At 40.3% G+C, this 21,727-nt stretch overlaps 1 protein-coding gene across 3 annotated transcripts in view; it reads right to left on the bottom strand.

The window, feature by feature from the left end:
- UVRAG (UV radiation resistance associated) overlaps positions 1–21,727 on the bottom strand; it is a 324,828-nt gene that overhangs the window by 286,000 nt on the left and 17,101 nt on the right. For all 3 annotated transcript variants that reach the window (XM_034933393.3, XM_055094696.2, XM_055094695.2), the window contains exon 2: positions 2,446–2,563. In XM_034933393.3, the coding sequence (XP_034789284.2) occupies positions 2,446–2,563 (118 nt within the window). The remainder of the gene's footprint in view (positions 1–2,445; positions 2,564–21,727) is intronic.

The following is a 21,727-nucleotide window of genomic DNA, read 5'->3' as shown; positions in this document are numbered from 1 at the left end:
GACTCCATCTCAAAAATAAATAAATAAAATAAAAAATAAAAAGGACAATGTAACTGATTTATGGCCAATAGAATGTAATGAAATTGATATGGACCATTTCCATTTAAAAATATCTCACAAGTAATCCTTCTATCTCTGGCCGTGCCAGAGGCCATGTATTGAGGACACCAGCAGCCCAAACTAGAAGGAACCTGCATACCTGAGTCATCACTTAAAGCACAGCTGCCAAGACAGCACCTGATAAAGAACACCTACACTGGACTTAGTATAAGACGTGTATTATGGTAAGCCACTAAGAGTTGTGGTATTTGTTACAGTAGCTAGCATTAATCATTCAGATGAATACAATTGTTTCAAAAATATGGAATGGACTGGGCACAGTAGCTCACACCTGTAATCCCAGCACGTTGGGAGGCTGAGGCAGGTGTGGGATCACCTGAGGTCAGGAGTTCAAGACCAGCCTGGCCAACATGACGAAACCCTGTCTCTACTAAAAATACAAATATCAGCTGGGCATGGTGGCAGGCACCTGTAATCCCAGCTACTCAGGAGGCTGAGGCAGGAGAATTGCTTGAACCCAGGAGGCAGAGGTTGCAATGAGCCAAGATTGCACCATTGCACACCAGCCTGGGCAACGGAGCGAGACTCTGCCTCAAAAAATAAATAAATAAATAAATAAACAAATAAATAAATAAATCCATGCAATGGTTAGACTGAAAAGTGAGAATGAAATAAAATTACATGAGGATAGTGGAATTTAGAGTCCTTTTCCCATCCTTAAAAATTATTGCCAGGCGCAGTGGCTCACACCTGTAATCCCAGCACTTTGGGAGGCCAAGGCAGGCAGAGGTCAGGAGTTCGAGACCAGCCTGGCCAACATGGTGAAACCCCGTCTCTACTAAAAATACAAAAGTTAGCCAGGCGTGCTGGCATGTGCCCGTAATCCCAGCTAACTGGGAGGCTGAGGCAGCACAATCGCTTGAATCCAGGGAGGCGGAGGTTGCAGTGAGCTGAGATCACGCCATTGCACTCCAGCCTGGCTGGGTGACACAGCGAAACTCCGTCTCAGGGTGGGGTGGGCGGGAATTATTTTAAGGCTATTTACTCTGAAGGGGTTTCTTCACTGTATATTTCTTGACTCAATTTTTTAATGAGCAGATACTGGAATTGACATTAAAAAAAAGTTGTTAAACAATCACTGCTTTAAATAATCATTAAAACTAAAAAGAGATTAGGGACAGTGGCTCATACCTATAATCCCAGCACTTCGGGAGGCTGGGGGAGGAGCATAGCTTGAGTCCAGGAGTTGGAGACCAGCCCAAAAAACATAGTAGGACCCCATTTCTACAAAAATTTTTTCAAAGTTAGCCTGGAGTGGCGTCTCACACCTGTAGTCCCAGCTACTTGGGAGATGGAGGCAGGAGGATCATTTGAGTCTGTGAGGTCAAAGCTGCAGTGAGCCATGATTGTGCCACTGCACTCTAGCCTGGGTGACAGGGTGAGATCCTATCTCGAAAATAAATAAATAAATAAATAAATATCACTTGAATTTTTCATCTTTGCCACAGGACAAGATTCAAATAAGTCTCAGTACCTTTTGTTAAAATGATATCACCTTTTGTTAGCATAAATAGATCTTTAATCACATCTTATTGAGATTTTTATGATCCTCATAAAAATCTGTCTTGCCTACTTCATAAGACATCATTATCTCTACTTTACAAATGGGGAGAGTGAAGTTCCAAAAGCTGTGATCTTTATCAAAAGTCACGAAGCTAGTGAGTAGCTGGGCTAGAACTAGTACGGAAGTATTTTCTATCATAATCCAACATTCTTATCATTTTACCATGCTTCCTCTCTTACACCATCCCACCTAAGCTAACGGATTATGTCTCAGTGCCTCTCATCTAATATGCATTCTGAAGGTGGTTGTGATTTTTAATCAAATATTTGGTCTACTCTTAGAATTTTTCACTTACAGAAGAATCCACAGTACAATATATAAAACTGAATTAGAGAAAACCATGCCATTCTTCTGAAAAAGATCCCATATATACAGGGAATTACAGATACGAGAAGATATAAACTAGGTCCCTATTTTACCATAATATTAAAGAAAAGAAATTTATTACATTTTTATAAAAGTAAAATTACTACAGGATACTGGATTCAATCTACTTGAAATGCTAGCTGCTAGACCATTAATAGCTAACATTCATAAAGGAATGATAAACGTATCAATGTAAGGCTCAGTTATCTGAAAGAACTATCCAATTGCCATCTTTCTTTAGTATACATCCCAACTGCTCATGAGATATTTTCAGACAGCATAACAATTTAGGTTTCCGAGAAGCCACAAAAGCAGGAGGCACTGAGAATCACTTGTGTTACAAAAAAAATAAAAATATAACAATCTGTGGGTAGTAAGGCCACAGATCCCCTTACCTTTATATATCTTTTCAGTACTACACAAGTGAAGTGTAAAGTAGGTATCAAGGAGCTGATGGCCATTTCTATTAACAATGTTCCGGGCAGCAATGTTCCGAAGATGTCGAAGACGCCGCTGAAAAATAACAACAAAAAAGAGAAGGCATTCAGCTTTTTCCTCCTATAAAATTTTCTGGAAGTTGCAGTTCGAAAATGAAATGTAATAGGTTGTCTCAGTCATTTATTTATGGAGCCAGAAACCATAACCCAGTCTCTTATTTATGCCTCAGCATCCCCTCTGTCAAACAGGAATTATACCTGCCCTATCTCATTTACAAGGTGGTTGGAGAATGAAGTGACAACAGACATGAAATATTTTTGAAAAGGACCAACGTTATATAAGTGCTATATACCCGCATAATAGCATTAGTATTCCCTGGAACATAAACTAAGTAGTAATTTGGTTTTCTCCACAGAGGGATTCTGATAGACATATAAAATCCATCTCATACCAACAGATAATCACCAGTTAACACATACACTCACCCCTGATGCTAGTTCAGTCTAGATGCCAGATTATCTATACAAGCAGGAAAACAAGGCCACAGCCAAAAAATAAAAATAGTGACTCACTGGTCACTCCATCCACCCCATCCAGCCAATAAAGCAACTGCTGTGAGCTTCCATTCGATTCTCATTTCACCAGTCTCAATTTCATAATCAGGCCTCCTTCCTAACAATTTCTCCAACCAGACTCTTTAATGATTTGAAATCATAAGTTTAGAAATGGAAAAGCTTCATAAGCAATAGTAGAAATCAACAAAAATACAAAATAAGCTTAAGGGATAGCCAAATCAACTCATATATCAAAAAGAGAATGTTGGCAACGCTGAAGTCTGGGCACAGCAGATTCTTCCCCAAAAGCTAGTTCCCTATGTCAGATCATTATCTTCAGAGACTTAAAAATAGAAACCAAGTGCTCACACTTAAAATGTGCTTAAAGCTCTGCCTCAGGCTGAAAGCCAGTTCACTCTCCTGAGGTAAGTCCACTTTCAATTACAGGCACAGTCAGCCAAAAGAGCCCAGGTCTTTTTCCCGTGCACATACCAACCCAATCCTTTCTCCCAATCTAGAGATTAAGATTCTTTGAGAGAGAAGGTTATTGTCTAATAAATTTGTTTAATCCTCTAAGTATGAAAAGCCTCAAATGTATTTACAAAAAGTTTCCTGGGCTTACTCTAAAAGACTCATTTTTCCACAATCTGCCAATGGTTTCCATTTCACACCCTGGATTACAGCAACAATTTTCTCCTGCTACACACTTTTCATTAGCCCTTTCAGTCAAAACTTTAAAAACAGGAACCACTAATTATCTGCATACAATAATCACATCTATTTTGCTATAAGATTACAATCCTGCTCCTCTGTTCAAAGACCTGAAAACATCTGGAATATCTAGGATAATGTACAAAAACATCCCATCATTGTGTTCAAAGCCCTCTACAGTCTAACTTCTCTATATACCATCCTTACTTCCCACCAGCTCTTCCACATACCCAACCCCTCAGTCACACATGACTGCTTAAAGTCCATCAAAAAGACCATGAACTTTCCTAGCTCCATGCATTTGCTGATGGTAGACCTCAATGCCATCCCGCTCTTTTGGGAGATCCTATGCATATTTCAAAGTTTAGGAAAGAAGATTCCTGCCCTTCCTGATTTTCCAATTGAAATTGAGGCAGGAGAATAGAGTCTCCAGGGACCTAAGGCAACCCTAGAACTAAATCTAAAGGAAAACCCCAACTTTCTCCATGCCTAAGTAACAAAAGGACCAAAGGCTACACCCTTTGCAAACTCCCCATTCTGATTGGGTGCTTTCCATAACCAATCAGATGCTTGCATAGGAGTGTAACTTTGTAACTTCAGCCTCTGATTGGTTGCTTTCTGCAACCAATCAGACTGATTGCAGGCCACCACTTCATTTGCATGGTGTGAACACCAAGTGGCCAATGGGAAACCTCTAGGGGTATCTGGGTCCTAGAAGATTCTGTAAGGGGGCTCTCTAGGGGCTGCAAGGCCCACTCCCACCTTGCTGAATGTACTTTCATTCTCAATAAATCTCTGCTTTCATTGCTTCACTCTTTGCTTGCTTTGCTGTTAATTTTGTCCAATTCTTTGTTCAAAACACCTAGAACCTGGAGAACTTTCAGTCAAGACCCGCTGCCAGTAACAAAATTAGTTGCTCCCTTATTAGGACAAGTAAGAACTTTGCTTCTATCTCTACTATAGCACTTATTTTGTTCGGCCTTTATTATAGTTAATTGTTTACCGTTATCTTCCCTATTAATCTAGCATTAAAAGGCTTGATAGAAACCACTACCATCACTGTACTGTCAGCATTTATTAAATGTTTACCTTGTGTCATGTACTGTGCTAAATATGTGCTTCATACATGTGAACATTTAATTCTCATAACAACCCTACAAGGTTAACTATTACTCATTATCATTAATTTTTTTTTTTTTTTTTGAGATGGAGTCTCGCTCTGTCGCCCAGGCTGGAGTGCAGTGGCGCAATCTCGGCTCTCTGCAAGCTCCGCCTCCCAGGTTCACGCCATTCTCCTGCCTCAGCCTCCCAAGTAGCTGGGACTACAGGCACCCGGCTAATTTTTTTGTATTTTTAGTAGAGACGGGATTTCACTGTGTTAGCCAGGATGGTCTCAATCTTCTGACCTCGTGATCTGCCCGCCTTGGCCTCCCAAAGTGCTGGGATTACAGGTGTGAGCCACCACCCGCCCGTCCATCATTATTCATTTCTTTATCTCAACATTTTTTTTTTTTCTTTTGAGAGGGAGTCTCGCTCTGTCTCGCCCAGGCTGGAGTGCAATGGTGCCATGTCGGCTCACTGCAGCCTCCGCATCCTGGGTTCAAGTGATTCTCCTGTCTCAGGCTCCCAAGTAGCTGCGACTACAGGCATGTGCCACCACACTTGGCTAATTTTGTATTTTTAGTAAAGACAGGGTTTCACCATGTTGGCCAGGCTGGTCTCGAACTCCTGACCTCAGGTGATCGACCTGCCTCAGCTCCCCAAAGTGCTGAGATTACAGTTGTGAGCCACCACACCCAGCCTAGTCTTACATTTCTAAGTAACCAAATATAAAACAAAGAAAATAATAAATGACAGGAGATATCTCAAAAGAAGGAAAGAATGCAGAAAGAAAGCCAAGGATTACATCCTATATACGTGGATATGTATCTCCATCTAAATACTACATATACCTAAAAGATATAATTTGTCTTCATACTCCTTTATTACTACAAGGAAATAACCAATTCTTCAACTCAAAAGAATAACTTTATGACACATGCAATTACCATGGAATTGACTGCCTTACAAAGCAGTGTGCAGGGCTTGGACGGAGATCGAATCTATAATAGATGCACGGATATTATTATCAAAGAGATCTCTGCATTATGTAGCAACTGTAGGAAATTAGCACGACCACCTCCAAGATACCTTCTGATTCTAAACTCTATGATTTTCATCTGGGTGATTACCAGTGTAATCCATTAATGCGAATAAACAGAACAAACCACATTCAGATCACTTTATAAAAAGGTTTACAAAAAACAAACTCCATAAACTGACCAACTATAATTAAAGCACTGACTGTGGGCTGTATGACTTTTTGCCCTTTTCCTTTATTTTACTTATTTCAAAAGCATTAGGGTAAGTATTCTCATTATACCATAATTAATTAAAATCCAAGATACTTCCAGCAACTGGAATGGACAAAGGAAAGAAACTTTTTTTTTTGAGACAGGGTCTCTCTCTGTCCCCCAGGCTGAGAGTACAGTGGTAGATCGTAGCTCACTGCAGCCTCAACCTCCCAGGCTCAAGCAATCCTCCCACCTCAGTCTCCCAAGTAGCTGGGACCACAGGCATACGCCACCATGCCCAGCTAAATTTTTTTTTTTTTTTTTTAGAGACACAGTCTCCCTATGTTGCCCGTGCTAATAAATCCTTTTTTCTTTTTTTTTTTTTTCTGAGACACAGTCTCACTCTGTCGCCAGGCTGGAGTGCAATGGTGCGATCTCGGCTTACTGCAATCTCCGCCTCCCGGGTTCAAGCATTTCCCCAGCCTCAGCCTCCTGAGTAGCTGGGACTGCAGGCGCATACCACCACACCCAGCTAATTTTTTGTATTTTAGTGGAGACGGGGTTTCACCATGTTGGCCAGGATGGTCTCGATCTCCTGACCTCGTGATCCGCCCACCTCAGCCTCCCAAAAGTGCTGGGATTACAGGCGTGAGCCACTGTGCCCAGCCGCTAATAAACTCTTTATGGGTAAATTACTGATGCAATCTTGGTAAAAGGCAGTAAGTGTACATGTAAACCCTCTTGTGCCCTAGGTCTTGCCTTCTTTTTTAATAACATTCATTCCAGAGCCAGGCACAGTGGCTCATAACTGTAATCCCAGCACTTTGGGAGGCCAAAGCAAGAGGATCACTTGAGCCCAGGAGTTCAAGATCAGCCTAGGCAACAACATAGTGAGACCCTATCTCTAGAAAAAATAAAAATAAATTAGCCGGGCTGGGCACAGTGGCTCATACCTGTAATACTAGCACTTTGGGAGGCCGAGGCGGGTGGATCATTTGAGGTCAAGAGTTCAAGACCAGCCTGGCCAATATGGTGAAACCCCGTCTCTACTAAAGATACAAAAGTTAGCCAGGCGTGGTGGCACACACCTGTAATCTCAGCTACTTGACAGGCTGAGGCAGGAGACTCACTTGAACCCCGGAGTTGGACGTTGCAGTAAGCCGAGATCACGCCACTGCACTCCAGCCTGGGTAACAGAATGAGTGAGACTCCATCTCAAGAAAACAAAAGAACAGGCCGGGCACGGTGGCCCGTACCTGTAATCCCAGCATTTTGGGAGGCCGAGGTGGGTGGATCACCTGAGGTCAGGAGTTCGAGAGTAGCCTGGCTAACATGGCAAAACCCCATCTCTACTAAAAACACAAAAAATTAGCCGGGCGTGGTGGCACACACCTGTAATCACAGCTACTCAGGAGGCTAAGGCAGGAGAATCGCCTGAACAAGGGAGGCAGAGGTTGCAGTGAGCTGAGATCATGTCACTGCACTATAGCCTATGCGACAGAGCAAGACTCCGTCTCAAAAAAAAAAAATGAAAGAACAAAGTCAGAGAACTGACATTACTATAAAGCTACAGTAATCAAGGCAGGATGGTATTGGCAAAAGAAGAGACAAACAGATGAGAACAGAATAGAGAGCCTAGAAATACACTTACACAAATACAGTCAACTATTCTTTGATAAAGGCTCAAACACAATTCAAAGACAACAGCCAAGTCTTTTCAACAAATGGTGCTGAAAGTGGACATTCACATGCAAAAAAAAAAATGAATGTAGACACAGATTTATACTTTTCACAAAAATTAACTTAAAATGAATCGGAGACCTCAGTGAAAATGCAAAACTATAAAACTCCTAGAAGATAACATAGGAAAAAATTTTGGTGATCTTGGGTTTGTGAGGACTTTCTAGATACAACACCAAAGGCATAATTCATAAAAGATGAAACTGATAAATGGGACTTAATTAAAATTTAAAAGTTGGTTTTTCTTAGGCCTTGCAATGGTTCTGAGTGGTCTGAAACCCTTACCTGATTCTGATGCCCACCCACCAGATGGTTGGAGAACACAGCGCACTTCACATCTAAGAACTTGTCTAATGACTGAAACGCGGTAAGTCTTAATAACACTTTTAGCCTATTGGAAATCCTCAAGGCTCATCCTTCAACTGCTCTCGAGTATAAGGTCTAGCGGTACTTCACATCCTAGAGGCACCATCTAGCATAAATATCAATGCTTTGATCTTTTCTAAACAGAATTACTGGTCTGTTTAGAATTAACGGTCCAGCTACAGATATTTAAGCCAAACATTTTTATGATCTAAATCGGTTCAAATATCTCAGGAAAGTAAAAACATTCTGAGTAATTAAAATGTAAATTTACACAAAAAAATTAAAATTTACACAAACTTTGGAATTACTCTTTAAGATAACATTCTATGCAGTTTTCTTTTTCTTTCATGTCTGTGACATAACTTCCTAAGATCTGCTAACTTTTTTTTTTTTTTGGCAACTTTTAGACTCAAGAGGTATATATACAGGTTTTGTTATATGGGTAAACTGCATGTCTCAGGGTTTGGGGTACAGATAATTTTCTCACCCAGGTAATCAGCATAATGCCCAATAGCTAGTTTTTAAATCCTCACCCTCTTCCCATGCTCCACCCCTCAAATAGGCCCCAGTATCTACTGTTCCCTTTTTTGTGTCCATGTGTACTTATAAAGGAGAACATGAGGTTTTTGGTTTTCTGCTCCTACTTATAAGGGAGAACATGAAGTTTTTGGTTTTCTGTTCCTGCATTAATTCACTTAGGATAATAGAATCCAGCTCCAACCATGTCGCTGCAAAGGCCATGATCTCATTCTTTTTTCTGGCTGTGTAGTATTCCATGGTGTATATGTATCACATTTTCTTTAACCAGTCCACCATTGATGGGCATTTAGGTTGATTCCATGTCTTTGCTATTGTGAATAGTCATGTGGTCAAGCAATCTCCAGAAACTTCCTCAAATGCTCTACTTTATACTTTCACAGTTATAAAATGCTCTTTGTGCATTATACTACAGTGGTAGCTTCAGGTGGCTGAGTTGTGCTCTAGTAATATCCATCCCCGGAGCTGAATAGGGGATTTTAATTTTTAAATTAACATGGCTTTAAAATATTTGAAACACTACCTATCACACCCTTATATAAAGGTTAAAAACATTCACGAACATACAAAATCAAAACCTATTCAGCTTTCATCTGGGAGACAGACATATTATAGGGCACAATTCAACTACCTGAAATGTTGGGAGTGGGCAAAAGAGCAATATGACCCTAAATTCCTTAACTTTTTATAAATCTTTCAAATACAAATTCTATCGCAAGACTTAAGTGGTATGCATAGTAAATTTGAAACATCTGGCTGGTCATGATGGTTTACACCTGTAATCCCAGCACTTTGGGAGGCCAAGGAGGGCACATCGCTTGAGCCCAGGAGTTTAAGACCAGCCTGGGCAACATGGCAAAACTCCATCTCCACAAAAATTAGTTGGGCATGGTGGCGCATGAATGTAGTTCCAGCTACCCAGGAGGCTGAGGTGCAAGAATCACCCGAGCCCAAATGAGCCAAGGCTGCAGTGAGCCATGATGGCACCACTGTACTCCAGACTGGGCAACACAGTGAGGCCTTGTCTCAAAAAAAAAAAGAAAAGAAAAGAGAAACATCTGCTTTAGTAAAAAAATAAAAATATTAGTATCACAATCATACTCATTAGTATGACTGTAAACCAGTGCTTCCAAAAAACCTAGAATAGCTGTTTTTCTTCTTAATACCAGTAATTTTCTTAGAAAGCTGCTTTAGGCTGGACGCGGTGGCTCATGCCTGTAATCCCAGCATTTTGGGAGGCCGAGGCAGGCAGATCACGAGGTCAGGAGATCAAGACCATCTGGCTAACACAGTGAAACCCCATCTCTACTAAAAATACAAAAAATTAGCCAGGCGTGGTGGCGGGCGCCTGTAGTCCCAGCTACTGGGAGGCTGAGGCAGGAGAATGGCGTGAACCCAGGAGGCGGAACTTGCAGTGAGCCGAGATAGTGCCACTGCACTCCAGCCTGGGCGACAGAGTGAGACTCTGCCTCAAAAAAAAAAGAAAAAAAGAAAAAGAAATCTGCTTTAAAACTTAACGGTAGAATACAAACAACTTTTTTATTTTGTTTTTATATTTTTGTTTGTTTTGTTTATGGCCTTGTAGATCCACAGTCCAGTAGAGTTAACTCTACCTGCAGCATCAGGGATGTTCACACAATTCAGCTCAGGCCAATCAATCAGCACATTATATTCTCCTGATCATAACATATGATCCAATTAGGGCTAACGAAAGACCCAGAAATTAAACTGTTGAGAGTTCTTTTTTTTTTTTTTTTTTTTTTAGATAGCGTCTTGCTCTGTCACCCAGGCTGGAGTGCAGTGGTGCAATCTCAGCTCACTGCAACCTCTGCCTCCTGGGCTCAACAGATTCTCCTGCCTCAGCCTCCTGAGTTGCTGGAACTACAGGCGCCCGCCACCACACCCAGGTAATTTTTGTATCTTTTGTATAGACGGGGTTTTGCCATTTTGGCCAGGCTGGTCTTGTACTCCTGATCTCAAATGATCCACCCACCTCGGCCTCCCAAAGTGCTGGGATTACAGGCATGAGCCACTGAGCCGGCCATGAGTTCTTTTTTGCCCCTACTGGCCCTGAACCTAGAAGGACATAGGGCTAGAGATCCTGTCAGCCATCTTCCTATCACAGTGAAACCAGGGAATGAAACCAACAAGGAAGACAGCAGAGTCAAGAGATGTGGGATTCAGATCCTGCTGACACAGTCCAAGCCTGGATCAAACTATACTTAAAATGAGTACTATGATGACAAACATCAGCCCATCCCTTTAAAACTGTCAAAGATTACAACTAGGGAAAGAACTTATACTGTAAGGTTTATTAAGGATTTATCCCATGGCAGGTTAGTAGATGAAGAGTAACATTCTAACTTAGTGGCAAGATAAAAGAAAAGTTTCACTTTGTTAAACATACCCATATTTTAGAAAATGATCATTTCTGTAGGGTCAATCTATATTTGTTGATACAGTTTTGAACCTTAATACAGGGGAAAGCAAGGCTTAAAAAACCCGGTCAGATCACACACCAGAACTGACAGAACTCAAAGCCATTTTCAGTAGTGAAATATTTTACCTTTCCCTTGCATGCATCTAAAATTCTCTGGCTTCTGAGGTATATTAATGACCAAAGAGAACTGATGTGCCCTTAATCTTGTTCTGCATCAAGCACTGGAGAGTGATTCAGAGAGGCTGATAACCAAAGACAAGGAAATGGCTCCCATTCACCCTCCCTTGCTGGATCACTTGCTTAAAAAACAAAAGTAGTATGGTTCTTAAAATAATTACTCCATAAATCCCCACCATCACCAGACTAAACCATCCCACACACAACTTTCACAACTCCCAGGGCCACAAGGAAGTAACTTCTAAATCGAGTTTGAGTTTGATTTGCTTAATCTATAAGAGTTATTACACATCAATAATGTAACCAATAATCAATAACCTAGAGACCAACGAAAAAGGGGCAAAGGATATGAAAAGGCAGGTCAGGCCAGGTACGGTGGCTTATGCCTGTAATCCCAGCACTTTGGGAGGCTGAGGCGAGCAGATCACAAGGTCAGGAGTTCAAGACCAGCCTGGGCAACATGCTGAAACCCCGTCTCTACTAAAAATACAAAAATTAGCTGGGAATGATGGCGGGCGCCTGTAATCCCAAGTACTCGGGAGGCTGAGGCAGGAGAATCGTTTGAACCCAGGAGGGGGAGGTTGCAGTGAGCCGTGATCACGCCATTGCACTCCAGCCTGAGTGACAGGGTGAGACTCCGTCTCAAAAAAAAAAAAAGAAAGAAAGAAAAGGCAGGTCATAGTAAAAGGAAAAGTAATGGAACTAGTCAATGAACATGTGAAAAGATATATAATCACACCCACAATTTTAAAATACGCACATCAAAATAAATATTCCACCTTGTGACCGACTGCAGTTTCCAAACTTGGTTGCCCCAATACATCCCATCTGACATGCTCTCTTACAATGTAATGCTGCCACCCCTGTCATCCATTAAGAAGTGAGGTCTATGTTTCCTCCCCCTTAAATGTGGGCAGATATGAAGCTATGTGACTTCTGAGGCTAAATCATGAAAGGTGACATGGCTTCCACCTGGTCCTTTTGGGATATTCTTCCTTGGAACCCAGTGACTATACTGTGAGGAAGCCAACCAGTCACATGGGCTTCATAGGTGTTCTCCACAGCCCCAGCTGAGATTCCAGCAGGCAGCCAGACATGTAAGTGACCATGTCCTGAGGCTCGGAGCCTCCAGAAATGACATCAAGATAATAAGCAGAGACAAGTTGTTCCCACCAAGCTCAGACCAAACTGCAGATTTCTGAGCAAAATTAATGATGATGATGTTATTTTAAGCCACTCAGGTTTTATTTGTTATGGAGTAATAGATAATTAAAGGGACCTATCTGATTAAAGAGTCTAACCATTTTAGTCTCTACTGGGGTTGACATGGGTAAGGACAACAAAGTGGGGAAAACATAAAACTGGTCTGCTTTGGAGCAAGGGCAATTTAGCAAAAAATTATCAAATTTTAAAGTTCATATAAAATTTTACCAAGCATTTCACAAGTCATAAAATTGTGTTCAAATATGTTTATTCCAGTATTGCTATAAAAGCAAAAACTGAGTAACACTCTTACATTGTGGTACAATGTAAAAATGCAATGGAAAACCATATTACCAGTTTTTTTTAAAGGTCATTGAAAATGATGATATAAAACAAACAAAAGAGCAAGAAATGTTTAATGTTTACATAAAGAAATATTACTATATACCTTGAATAATGTAGATCAGGGAGTAAATCTTTTACGCTTTTCAGTGCACACCCTGTCTGTCTACATACTCTTCTTTTTTAGTTAACAATCTTTTAACAATATAATAACCATTCTTAGCTTATTGGTTGTTACAAAAACCAGCCAGTTAGTCACAGTTTGCTGACCCCTGATTTAGATAAACACAGATATTATGAGATAATTTCTTAAAATACTATTTACCTTTGGAAATGTAGTCAAGCTTGTCCTGTACACCTTATTTCATTCCCACTCTCAACTCCTGGTTCCATTTCTTTCTCAGGTCAGACATTTCCTCTCAGCCTGAGACCAGGCTCAATGGCAGGCAAGAATTAAGGCCCAGGTTATTTCGGGCAAATTTATATTACTGTTACTTTGTTATAACTTTTTGAGAGGTAACAAATATAAACCTGTGGGAAACTGGTTTTCCACATTTCCACAGAAGGTAAAGATACTCAACTACTGAACTAAGAATTTAAGCTTGATAAATTCAAGTCAGTTTAAAAAAAAAAAAAAAAACAGAAAGGAGCTCTCTATATTATAGCACTCTCAATCACCTATATTTTCCTAATCCTTTGATCCAACCTGAAAGCCTCACTATGAAAATTTTGAAAGAACACAAGAATGCTTTAAAACTAGTGCCTGGGGCGACTGGCTATAAGCAAATGGTGCCAACCAAGTTACAGATTTAAACAAACAACCCAACAACCCTAATCTCTCATGAAACACTTCATAGTTCTGGTCGCTAATTGAGAGCTTTCTCTGGCACAAATTACACAACCTTGGAACTAAAGCCTTTATTCTGAAATTAACTCTGCTCTCCCACCAAGTTCAAATCAGTCTGAATTTAATGCAGTCATTTACTAAGCACTAAATTATAAAACAGGCTTCTCAACAGGAAAAAACAAACTGCGACTCTGAACTTTCTACATTTCTTATACATTTTGGCTGTGGGTTTCTTATTTCTACCCTATTTACCCCCAAACTCGGTGAAAGGTCCCAAAACTTGCCTTCCCCCGCCCCATTCTTCTGCCAGGTAGTGTTACTCTAAGAAACAGGTAGATCCGCTACCGCCCTCTGTAAGTGTCTCTTTCCCCCACCCCTCATTTCCTTCTTTCTTCTATTCTATCTTAGTTTTGCCTTTACAGACTATTATTAGGAATTACTACCTAATTTCAGAGTATATGATCTTACTAAAGAACTAGAGTTTGTACACATGAAAAGGGCAAATTTCTGGTAAATTTTCAGGTAAATTTCAGCATTTAGAAACATAAGACCAAAATTTAAAAAAAAAGAAATATAAGACCAATGAAGAAACACACAGTTACACAGGATGACCTAGGGAAGATAAAAATTGAAGACAGAAAATAGCTGACAGAGGTCCAGATGTTGAGTAATAGCATGCCTGTAATTTGCTTCAAAATAATTGGGGGGAGGAAAGGAGGACAAGGAGGTAGGCATACAGATCAAACAAGATCCAACATGAGTTAATAGTTATTGAAGTGGGTAACAGGTACCTGGGAGTTCATTATATTCCTCTCTCAATCTCTTTCTCTCTCTCTCTCTCTCTCTCTCTATATATATATGTGTGTGGGTGTGTGTATATATATATACACACAGAAAAACACACACACATACACTACTTGCATTTCAATATACATTGATATACTGATGAATATATTCATATATAAAATATACATTTCAATAGACATTGAAATTTCCACAATAAAAATGGTTTAAAGTATTATCAATAGGAACAGAAAGAAAATATAAGAACATATAGGAGCCTAAAGAAAAACTGAGCTTACTGGGATAACTAATTAGATAATGGATGTGGTTAGGGATGAAGAGAAAATTGAAAAAAGAGACAAGTCAAAGATAACCTCTAGGGAAAAGAGAACTAATCAATAAAGGTGTTAGGGCAATAGGGTAGCCATCAAAAATACACACACACACACATCCTATGCCTTACATTAAATTCCAGAAGGCTTAAAAATATTTAATGTACATAAAGCAAAAAGTACCCAAAGAAACCATGAACAATTATTTTATAAACACAAAGGTCTAAAAATGATATTCAGAAGCTATAAAAGAAAAAAATTACTACATGAAACACTTTAAAATTAGGCATGGCAAAAACTACCTTATGCAGAGTCAAAGGAAAAAACCTAAGAAAAAATTTTAATTAATATAAAAAAGACAATTTCACTAAAACATAAAGAATTCCTAGAAATCAAAAGTCCAACAACCCAACAGAAAAAAATGGCAAAGAACATTAACAGATAATTCACAGAAAAATAAACACAAATAGCTCTTAAACATGAAAAGATTCTCAATCTCACTCATAAGAGAAATGCAAGTTAAAACTACACTAAAATTGGCACAGACCAAAAAATCTGATAACACAGGCCGAGGGGCAGCCTCTGGGTGAGAGCCTTTTTGCTGGTGAGGACTTGCAGGGTATCACATGGCAAGGGAGCTGAGCACTAAGGTGCTAGCTCAGGCCTCTGTTCTTATAAAGCCACCAGTTCTTCCCCCATGATAACCCATTAACCCACTAACCCATTAACCCGTTAATACATAAATGGATTAATCCACTCATCAGGGCAGAGGTATGGTATCATGGTATCACCTCTTAAAGACCCTACCTCTCAATACTGCCATACTGGGGACTAAATTTCAACATGAGTTTTGGAGAGGACAAATATTCCAACAGATATTCAAACAGACATCCATAACAGATGGCAATCTGACAACATCTATCAAAATTACAAATGCAGGCTGGGTACGGTGGCCCATACCTGTAATCCCAGCACTTTGGGAGGCCAATGTGGGAGGATCACTTGAGCCCAGGAGTTCAAGACCAGCCTGGGCAACATAGGGAGACTCTATATATAGAGAGAGAGTCTCTATGAAAAACTTAGAAATTAGCTAGGTGTGGTGGTGCATGCCTGTAGACCCACCTACTTGGGAGGCTGAGGTGGGAGGATCGATTGAGCCCAGGAGGTTGAGGCTTCAGTGAGCCATGATCAAGCCACTGCACTCCAGCCTGGGCAGCAGGGTGAGACTCTGTCTCAAAAACAAAAACAAATAAAAACCTAAAATTTAAAAAAATTACAAATGCACATATTCTTTGATTCAGCAATATGATGTATGTAATAGAGTGTTGCTTATTAGCAAAAAAAAACTAGAAATAACTGAAATGTACATCAATAGGGGACTAAATTATGGTATATCCTACAGTGAAATGCTATGTGGCCATAAAGAATACATAACATGGCAGCTCTTTGATCACTGATATGGAATAATTTCCAAGATCTACTATTAGTTTGTGGGTTTTTCTTTTAAGCACAGTTTATACAGTCAGTGTGTTTAGCATTTGTGGCTTTTCTTTGATTGTGGTGGTGGCGGTATGTAGAGACAAGGTCTCACTCTATCACCCAAACTGGCGAGTGGTGGCACAATCACAGCTCACTGCAGCCTCAAACTCTCAGGCTCAAGCAACCCTCCTGCTTCAGCCCCCAAAGTAGCTAGGACTACAGGCCAATGCCACCAGGCCTGCCTAATTTTTTAAAACTTTTTAATAGGTATTCAAGAAATGTTGAAATAATTTGGTTTCTTAGGATGGAATATATAGGAGAGAATTATAAAGGCATGAGAATGTAGATGGTAAGAGCTATAAATTCAGAAGATGATACTTTGAATTTACAGCAGGCCCTCTGCATCTGAGGATTCTGGATTCAACCAATTACAGATAGAAAATATTCAGAAAAAAAAAATCTCAATAGGCTAGTCCAAATGCAGTTGTGTTCACAACTAGTTGATCAGAACCAGTTAGAGATTTCTTTGTTCCTTCTCCACTCCCAGTTCCTCACTTGACTAGCCTGAAAAAAACAAACCAAAACAACACAACAATTTTTAAAAAGTACAAAAAAACTCAATACAGCATAACAACTATTTACATAGCATTTACCTTGCATTAGATATTATAAGTAATCTAGAGATGATTTAAAGTCTACAGGAAGATGTTGCATGGGTTATATGCCTACTATGCCATTTTATATCAGGGACTTGAGCATCTGCAGATTCTTTTTTTTTTTTTTTTTTTTTTTTTTTGAGACAGAGTCTCACTCTGTTGCCCAGGCTGGAGTGCAGTGGCGCGATCTCAGCTCACTGCAAGCTCTGACTCCCGAGTTCACACGATTCTCCTGCCTCAGCCTCCTGAGTAGCTGGGACTACAGGTGCCCGCCACCACGCTCGGCTAATTTTTTGTATTTTTAGTGGATGGGGTTTCACTCTGTTAGCCAGGATGGTCTTGATCTCCTGACCTCAGGATCCACCCACCTTGGCCTCCCAAAGTGCTGGTATTACAGGCGTGAGCCACCGCTCCTGGCCAGCAGATTTTTTTATCTGTGGTGGTGGGGGATTAGGGTGGTGGCTGTTCCTGGAGTGAATCACCTGAGGATACTGAGGGATGATGAACTACATTTTAGAAAAGCTTGATTAGAATGGGAGGACCTTGTTACATAAAAGTTAGTTCTAGGGCAAAGAAAGGAGGTAATAGGAAAGAAATAATGGAAGTGAAGACATGAAGATTTTGAGTTAGAATTACAGTTATAGCTGCTAATCTTGGTGGGTTTCAAATACAAATTCTGCCTGAAGTTAGCATGTTAAAGTTTAATGCTTTTTAATGACTTGCACCTTCTTAAGGAATTATATAGAGCTTACTATTTGAAAGTGCACTCTTGTTTGCAGAAGAGGAAGTTGATACATGCACAGGAGAGGGAAGCTGCTTTTTCGTGGTATGAACAGTAGCTTTAGGGCAGTGAATGAAGTGGGTGGAAAAGAAGCAGTGTATGCCAAAGAAATTGTGAAGAAAGAATTGATGGATCTAGATGGCCAATTAGAAATGGGGGTGAGAACATGGGAAGTTTGAAATGCAAAGATGTCTCAAAGGTTTTGAAACAGGGTGTCTGGGAAGCGAATACATGGTGTACCCAGCCCAGGAGATCAAGCCTGTGTCCAAATCTTGATTTTGCTACTTATTAACAATGTGAACATGTGTAAATCCCTTTACTTAGGGCCTCAGTTTTATTATCTGAAAAATAAGGAAGATGGCCTAGATCAGTGCTTCTTAAACTTAAAATGTCTATATGAATTACCTAGGGAATCTTGTTGAAGTACAATTCTGATTGACTAGGTCTATGGTGGGACCTGAGATTCTCAGCATTTTCACTACAAGTGATGCAGAGTAGCAAAGGCTTAGATGACCTTCAAGGTCCTTTCTGGTTCTGCAGTATTATACTTCTATTTGTTGAAGGTGGGTTTTTTTGTGTTTTTTTTTAAGACAGAGTCTCACTGTCTCCAGGCTGGAGTGCAGTGGCATGATCTAGGCTCACTGCAACCTCCGCCTCCCGGGTTCAAGCGATTCTCCTGCCTCAGCCTCCCAAGTAGCTGGGACTACAGGCGCGCACCACCACGCCCAGTTAATTTTTTGTATATTTTTTTTTAAGTAGAGACAGGGTTTCACCATGTTGGCCAGGATGGTCTCGATCTCCTGACCTTGTGATCTGCCCACCACCGCCTCCCAAAGTGCTGGGATTACAGGCGTGAGCCACCATGCCCGGCCTATTTGTTGAATGTTTATCCTTCAGAGATCTGTTATACTTTTGTGACTTATAATTACCTCTATTTAGAGAGATGAATTCTAAATCTGTGTCTCTTTACTTCAAATAAGAATGGCCTAAATTCATCATCTTTCACTGATAACCACATTCCTCTCTTGACATCTCTATTTTTGTAATACTTTATATTTAAATATATATCATAAAATACTTTACACTTTTTTAGAGAGCTTCTATATCCATTATTTCATTTGATCATTGCAGTAACCCACAGAAGTAGGCAGGTGGAAATATCTCCATTTTATGGAAGGGGAAACAGGCTCAGAAACAGTAAGTGGCTTGCTCACTAATGAGTGGTAGAACCACCTAGAGTTGAGCTGAAGCTCTAACTTGAGTTCTTCCCACTGTGTCACATTGCTTCGGGAAATTGTCATCCGCATACCTGTGTTTAAAGGTTGGTTGCCATCTCTGTTTTTTTTGAAATATAAACTTAAGCTGATCCAAAGGTAATGAGTTTTCTCAATTTAGTGTTCACAGTCAGTCACAGATCAAATTTGCTCAACTCTTTCCCGCTTCTCACTACTACACTTGACTAGTCTTAAAAAATAAGAAGTAAAAAGTATCCTTAATGTTATTTTTAAAAATACACATGATACACACAAAAATTCATATGATTCACAATTCAAAAGGCACAGTATATAAGAGGATATAGTGAACAGTCTCCGTACTACTGTGTGCCCCAAATACCCATTTCCTTTCCCCTGGGGCAACCAGTGTTATCAGTTATAGTTTATGGCTCTCCAATAATTACATATTCTTTTTTTCCCTATTAAACACAAATGAGGTTGGGCATGGTGGCTCACATAATCCCAGCAATTTAAGAGGCCGAGGAGGGAAGATATCTTGAGGCCAGGAGTTCCAGACCAGGCTGGGCAACATAGTGAGACCCTTTGCTACAAAAAGTATTTTTGGTTTTTTTGTTGGTTTGTTTTTTGTTTTTTTTGAGACAGAGTCTCACTCTGTTGCCCAGGCTGGAATGCAGTGGCACAATCCCGGCTCACCGCAACCTCCACCTCCCAGGTTCAAGCAATTCTCCTGCCTCAGCCTCTCAAGTAACCGGGACTACAGGCACGTGCCACCACACCCGGCTAATTTTTTGTATTTTTAGTACAGACAGGGTTTCACCATGTTAGCCAGGACAGTCTCGATCTCCTGACCTCATGATCCACCCACCTCAGCCTCCCAAAGTGCTGGGATTGCAGGTGTGAGCCACTGCGCCCGGCCCCATGCATGGTCTTAAAGTGTTTCCCTATAGACTATTAGTTGCAAGGGCATGCATGTACACACACACAAAGAATTAGAGTTGACAAATCAGACGACACCTTGACCGGGTGACCAAAATTAACATTACCAATGAGGGACAAATGAACATCCAGAAGTGATACCTTATGAAGGACATATTACCACCCATGCAATATTCCAACTGAAAATGTGTAATCTGAATCTAATCATGAGGAAACATCAGATAAACAGAAAATGAGGAATGTCCTATTTTTTTTTTAAGGGAGCAGGGTCTGTATTATGCTAGTGACATTTAAAAATAAGATAAAGAAAAGCTTTGGAAATGTTCTACATTAGAGACACAACGGCTAAATGTAATACCTACCCTAGACTATATCCTGAACTGGAGGAGGAAAATTTCTATAAAGGACATTATAGAATCAACTGATGAACCTTAGATTAAAGTATCGATGTTAAATTTACTGATGTTGATAACTGTTGGGAACAGGCCCCCAAAATCTGGCCATTAACTGGCCCCAAAACTGGCCATAAACAAAATCTCTGCAGCACTGTGACATGTTCGTGATGGCCATGATGCCCATGCTGGAAGGTTGTAGGTTTACTGGAATGAAGGCAAGGAACACCTGGCCCACCCAGGGCGGAAAACCACTTAAAGACGTTCTTAAACCACAAACAATAGCATGAGCGATCTGTGCCTTAAGGACATGCTCCTGCTGCAGATAACTAGCCCAATCCATCCCTTTATTTTGGCCCATCCCTTTGTTTCCCATAAGGAATACTTTTAGTTAATCTATAATCTATAGAAACAATGCTTATCACTGGCTTGCTGTTAATAAATACGTAGGTAAATCTCTGTTCCGAGGCTCCCAGCTCTGAAGTCTGTGAGACCCCTGATTTCCGGCTCCACACCTCTATATTTCTGTGTGTGTGTCTTTAATTCCGCTAGCGCCGCTGGGTTAGGGTCTCCCTGACCTCGGCAGATAACTATGCTATGGATATGAAATAGAATATCCCTATTCCGGGAAATACATACTCAAGTATTTAAGGGTAAAGGGTCATAATGTATGTAACAACTTTAAATGATTCACATAAAATTATATATCCTTATCTACACATATTCAGAAAGAGAGAAAGAGAGCAAGCTTGCAAATGTAGCAAAATGGGCTATTATTATGCCCATTTTACCTGAGTCTCCCCGAGGCATACAGAGATAAATAACTTCCAGATTGCCTAACTTAGTTTAGGCACGTAGGAAATGGCTGGACCAGGATTTGAACACAAAATGTTAACAGACAAATCTAAGTAACAGGTATACGGGTGTTCTGAAAAACAGAAATTTATAAAAGGTGCCATTTTTCCATAAGCTTGAAATTCTTTCCAAATAAAAATAAATAAAATAAAGACTGTTCTCTCTACCTACAGGATAATGTCCAAATTCCAAATTCCAAATCACGGCATACGTGGCCCTTTACAATCTAACTCCAAACTATTAGTACAACTTCTCTATGACACTGTGGTATGATAAGAAATGTATGTCTTCAGCCCTGGTTTCTAGCACACAGCTCCTAAAACCCTTGGTATAGGGGGACAGAAGCATCTTTTGTTATAATGTAATAATTGGTAGTTTCCAGTTCCTGACACAAGAGTTTCTAAGACCCTTGGAATCTCTGGAGTGATTAAGTGTCTTTTGCATGCTAATGAGATAACTGGTGGCTGGGAGTCCCTCAGAGAGCTTCAGGGCAGAAACACTGAGGCATGATTAGAGGGTTAAAACTTTTAGCTCTACCCC

This window comes from Pan paniscus, chromosome 9, assembly GCF_029289425.2.
Source record: "Pan paniscus chromosome 9, NHGRI_mPanPan1-v2.0_pri, whole genome shotgun sequence".
In the NCBI taxonomy this organism is placed as follows: domain Eukaryota; kingdom Metazoa; phylum Chordata; class Mammalia; order Primates; family Hominidae; genus Pan; species Pan paniscus.
Note: the sequence above shows the minus strand (reverse complement) of the source record. Positions and strands in the feature narration are given on the sequence as shown.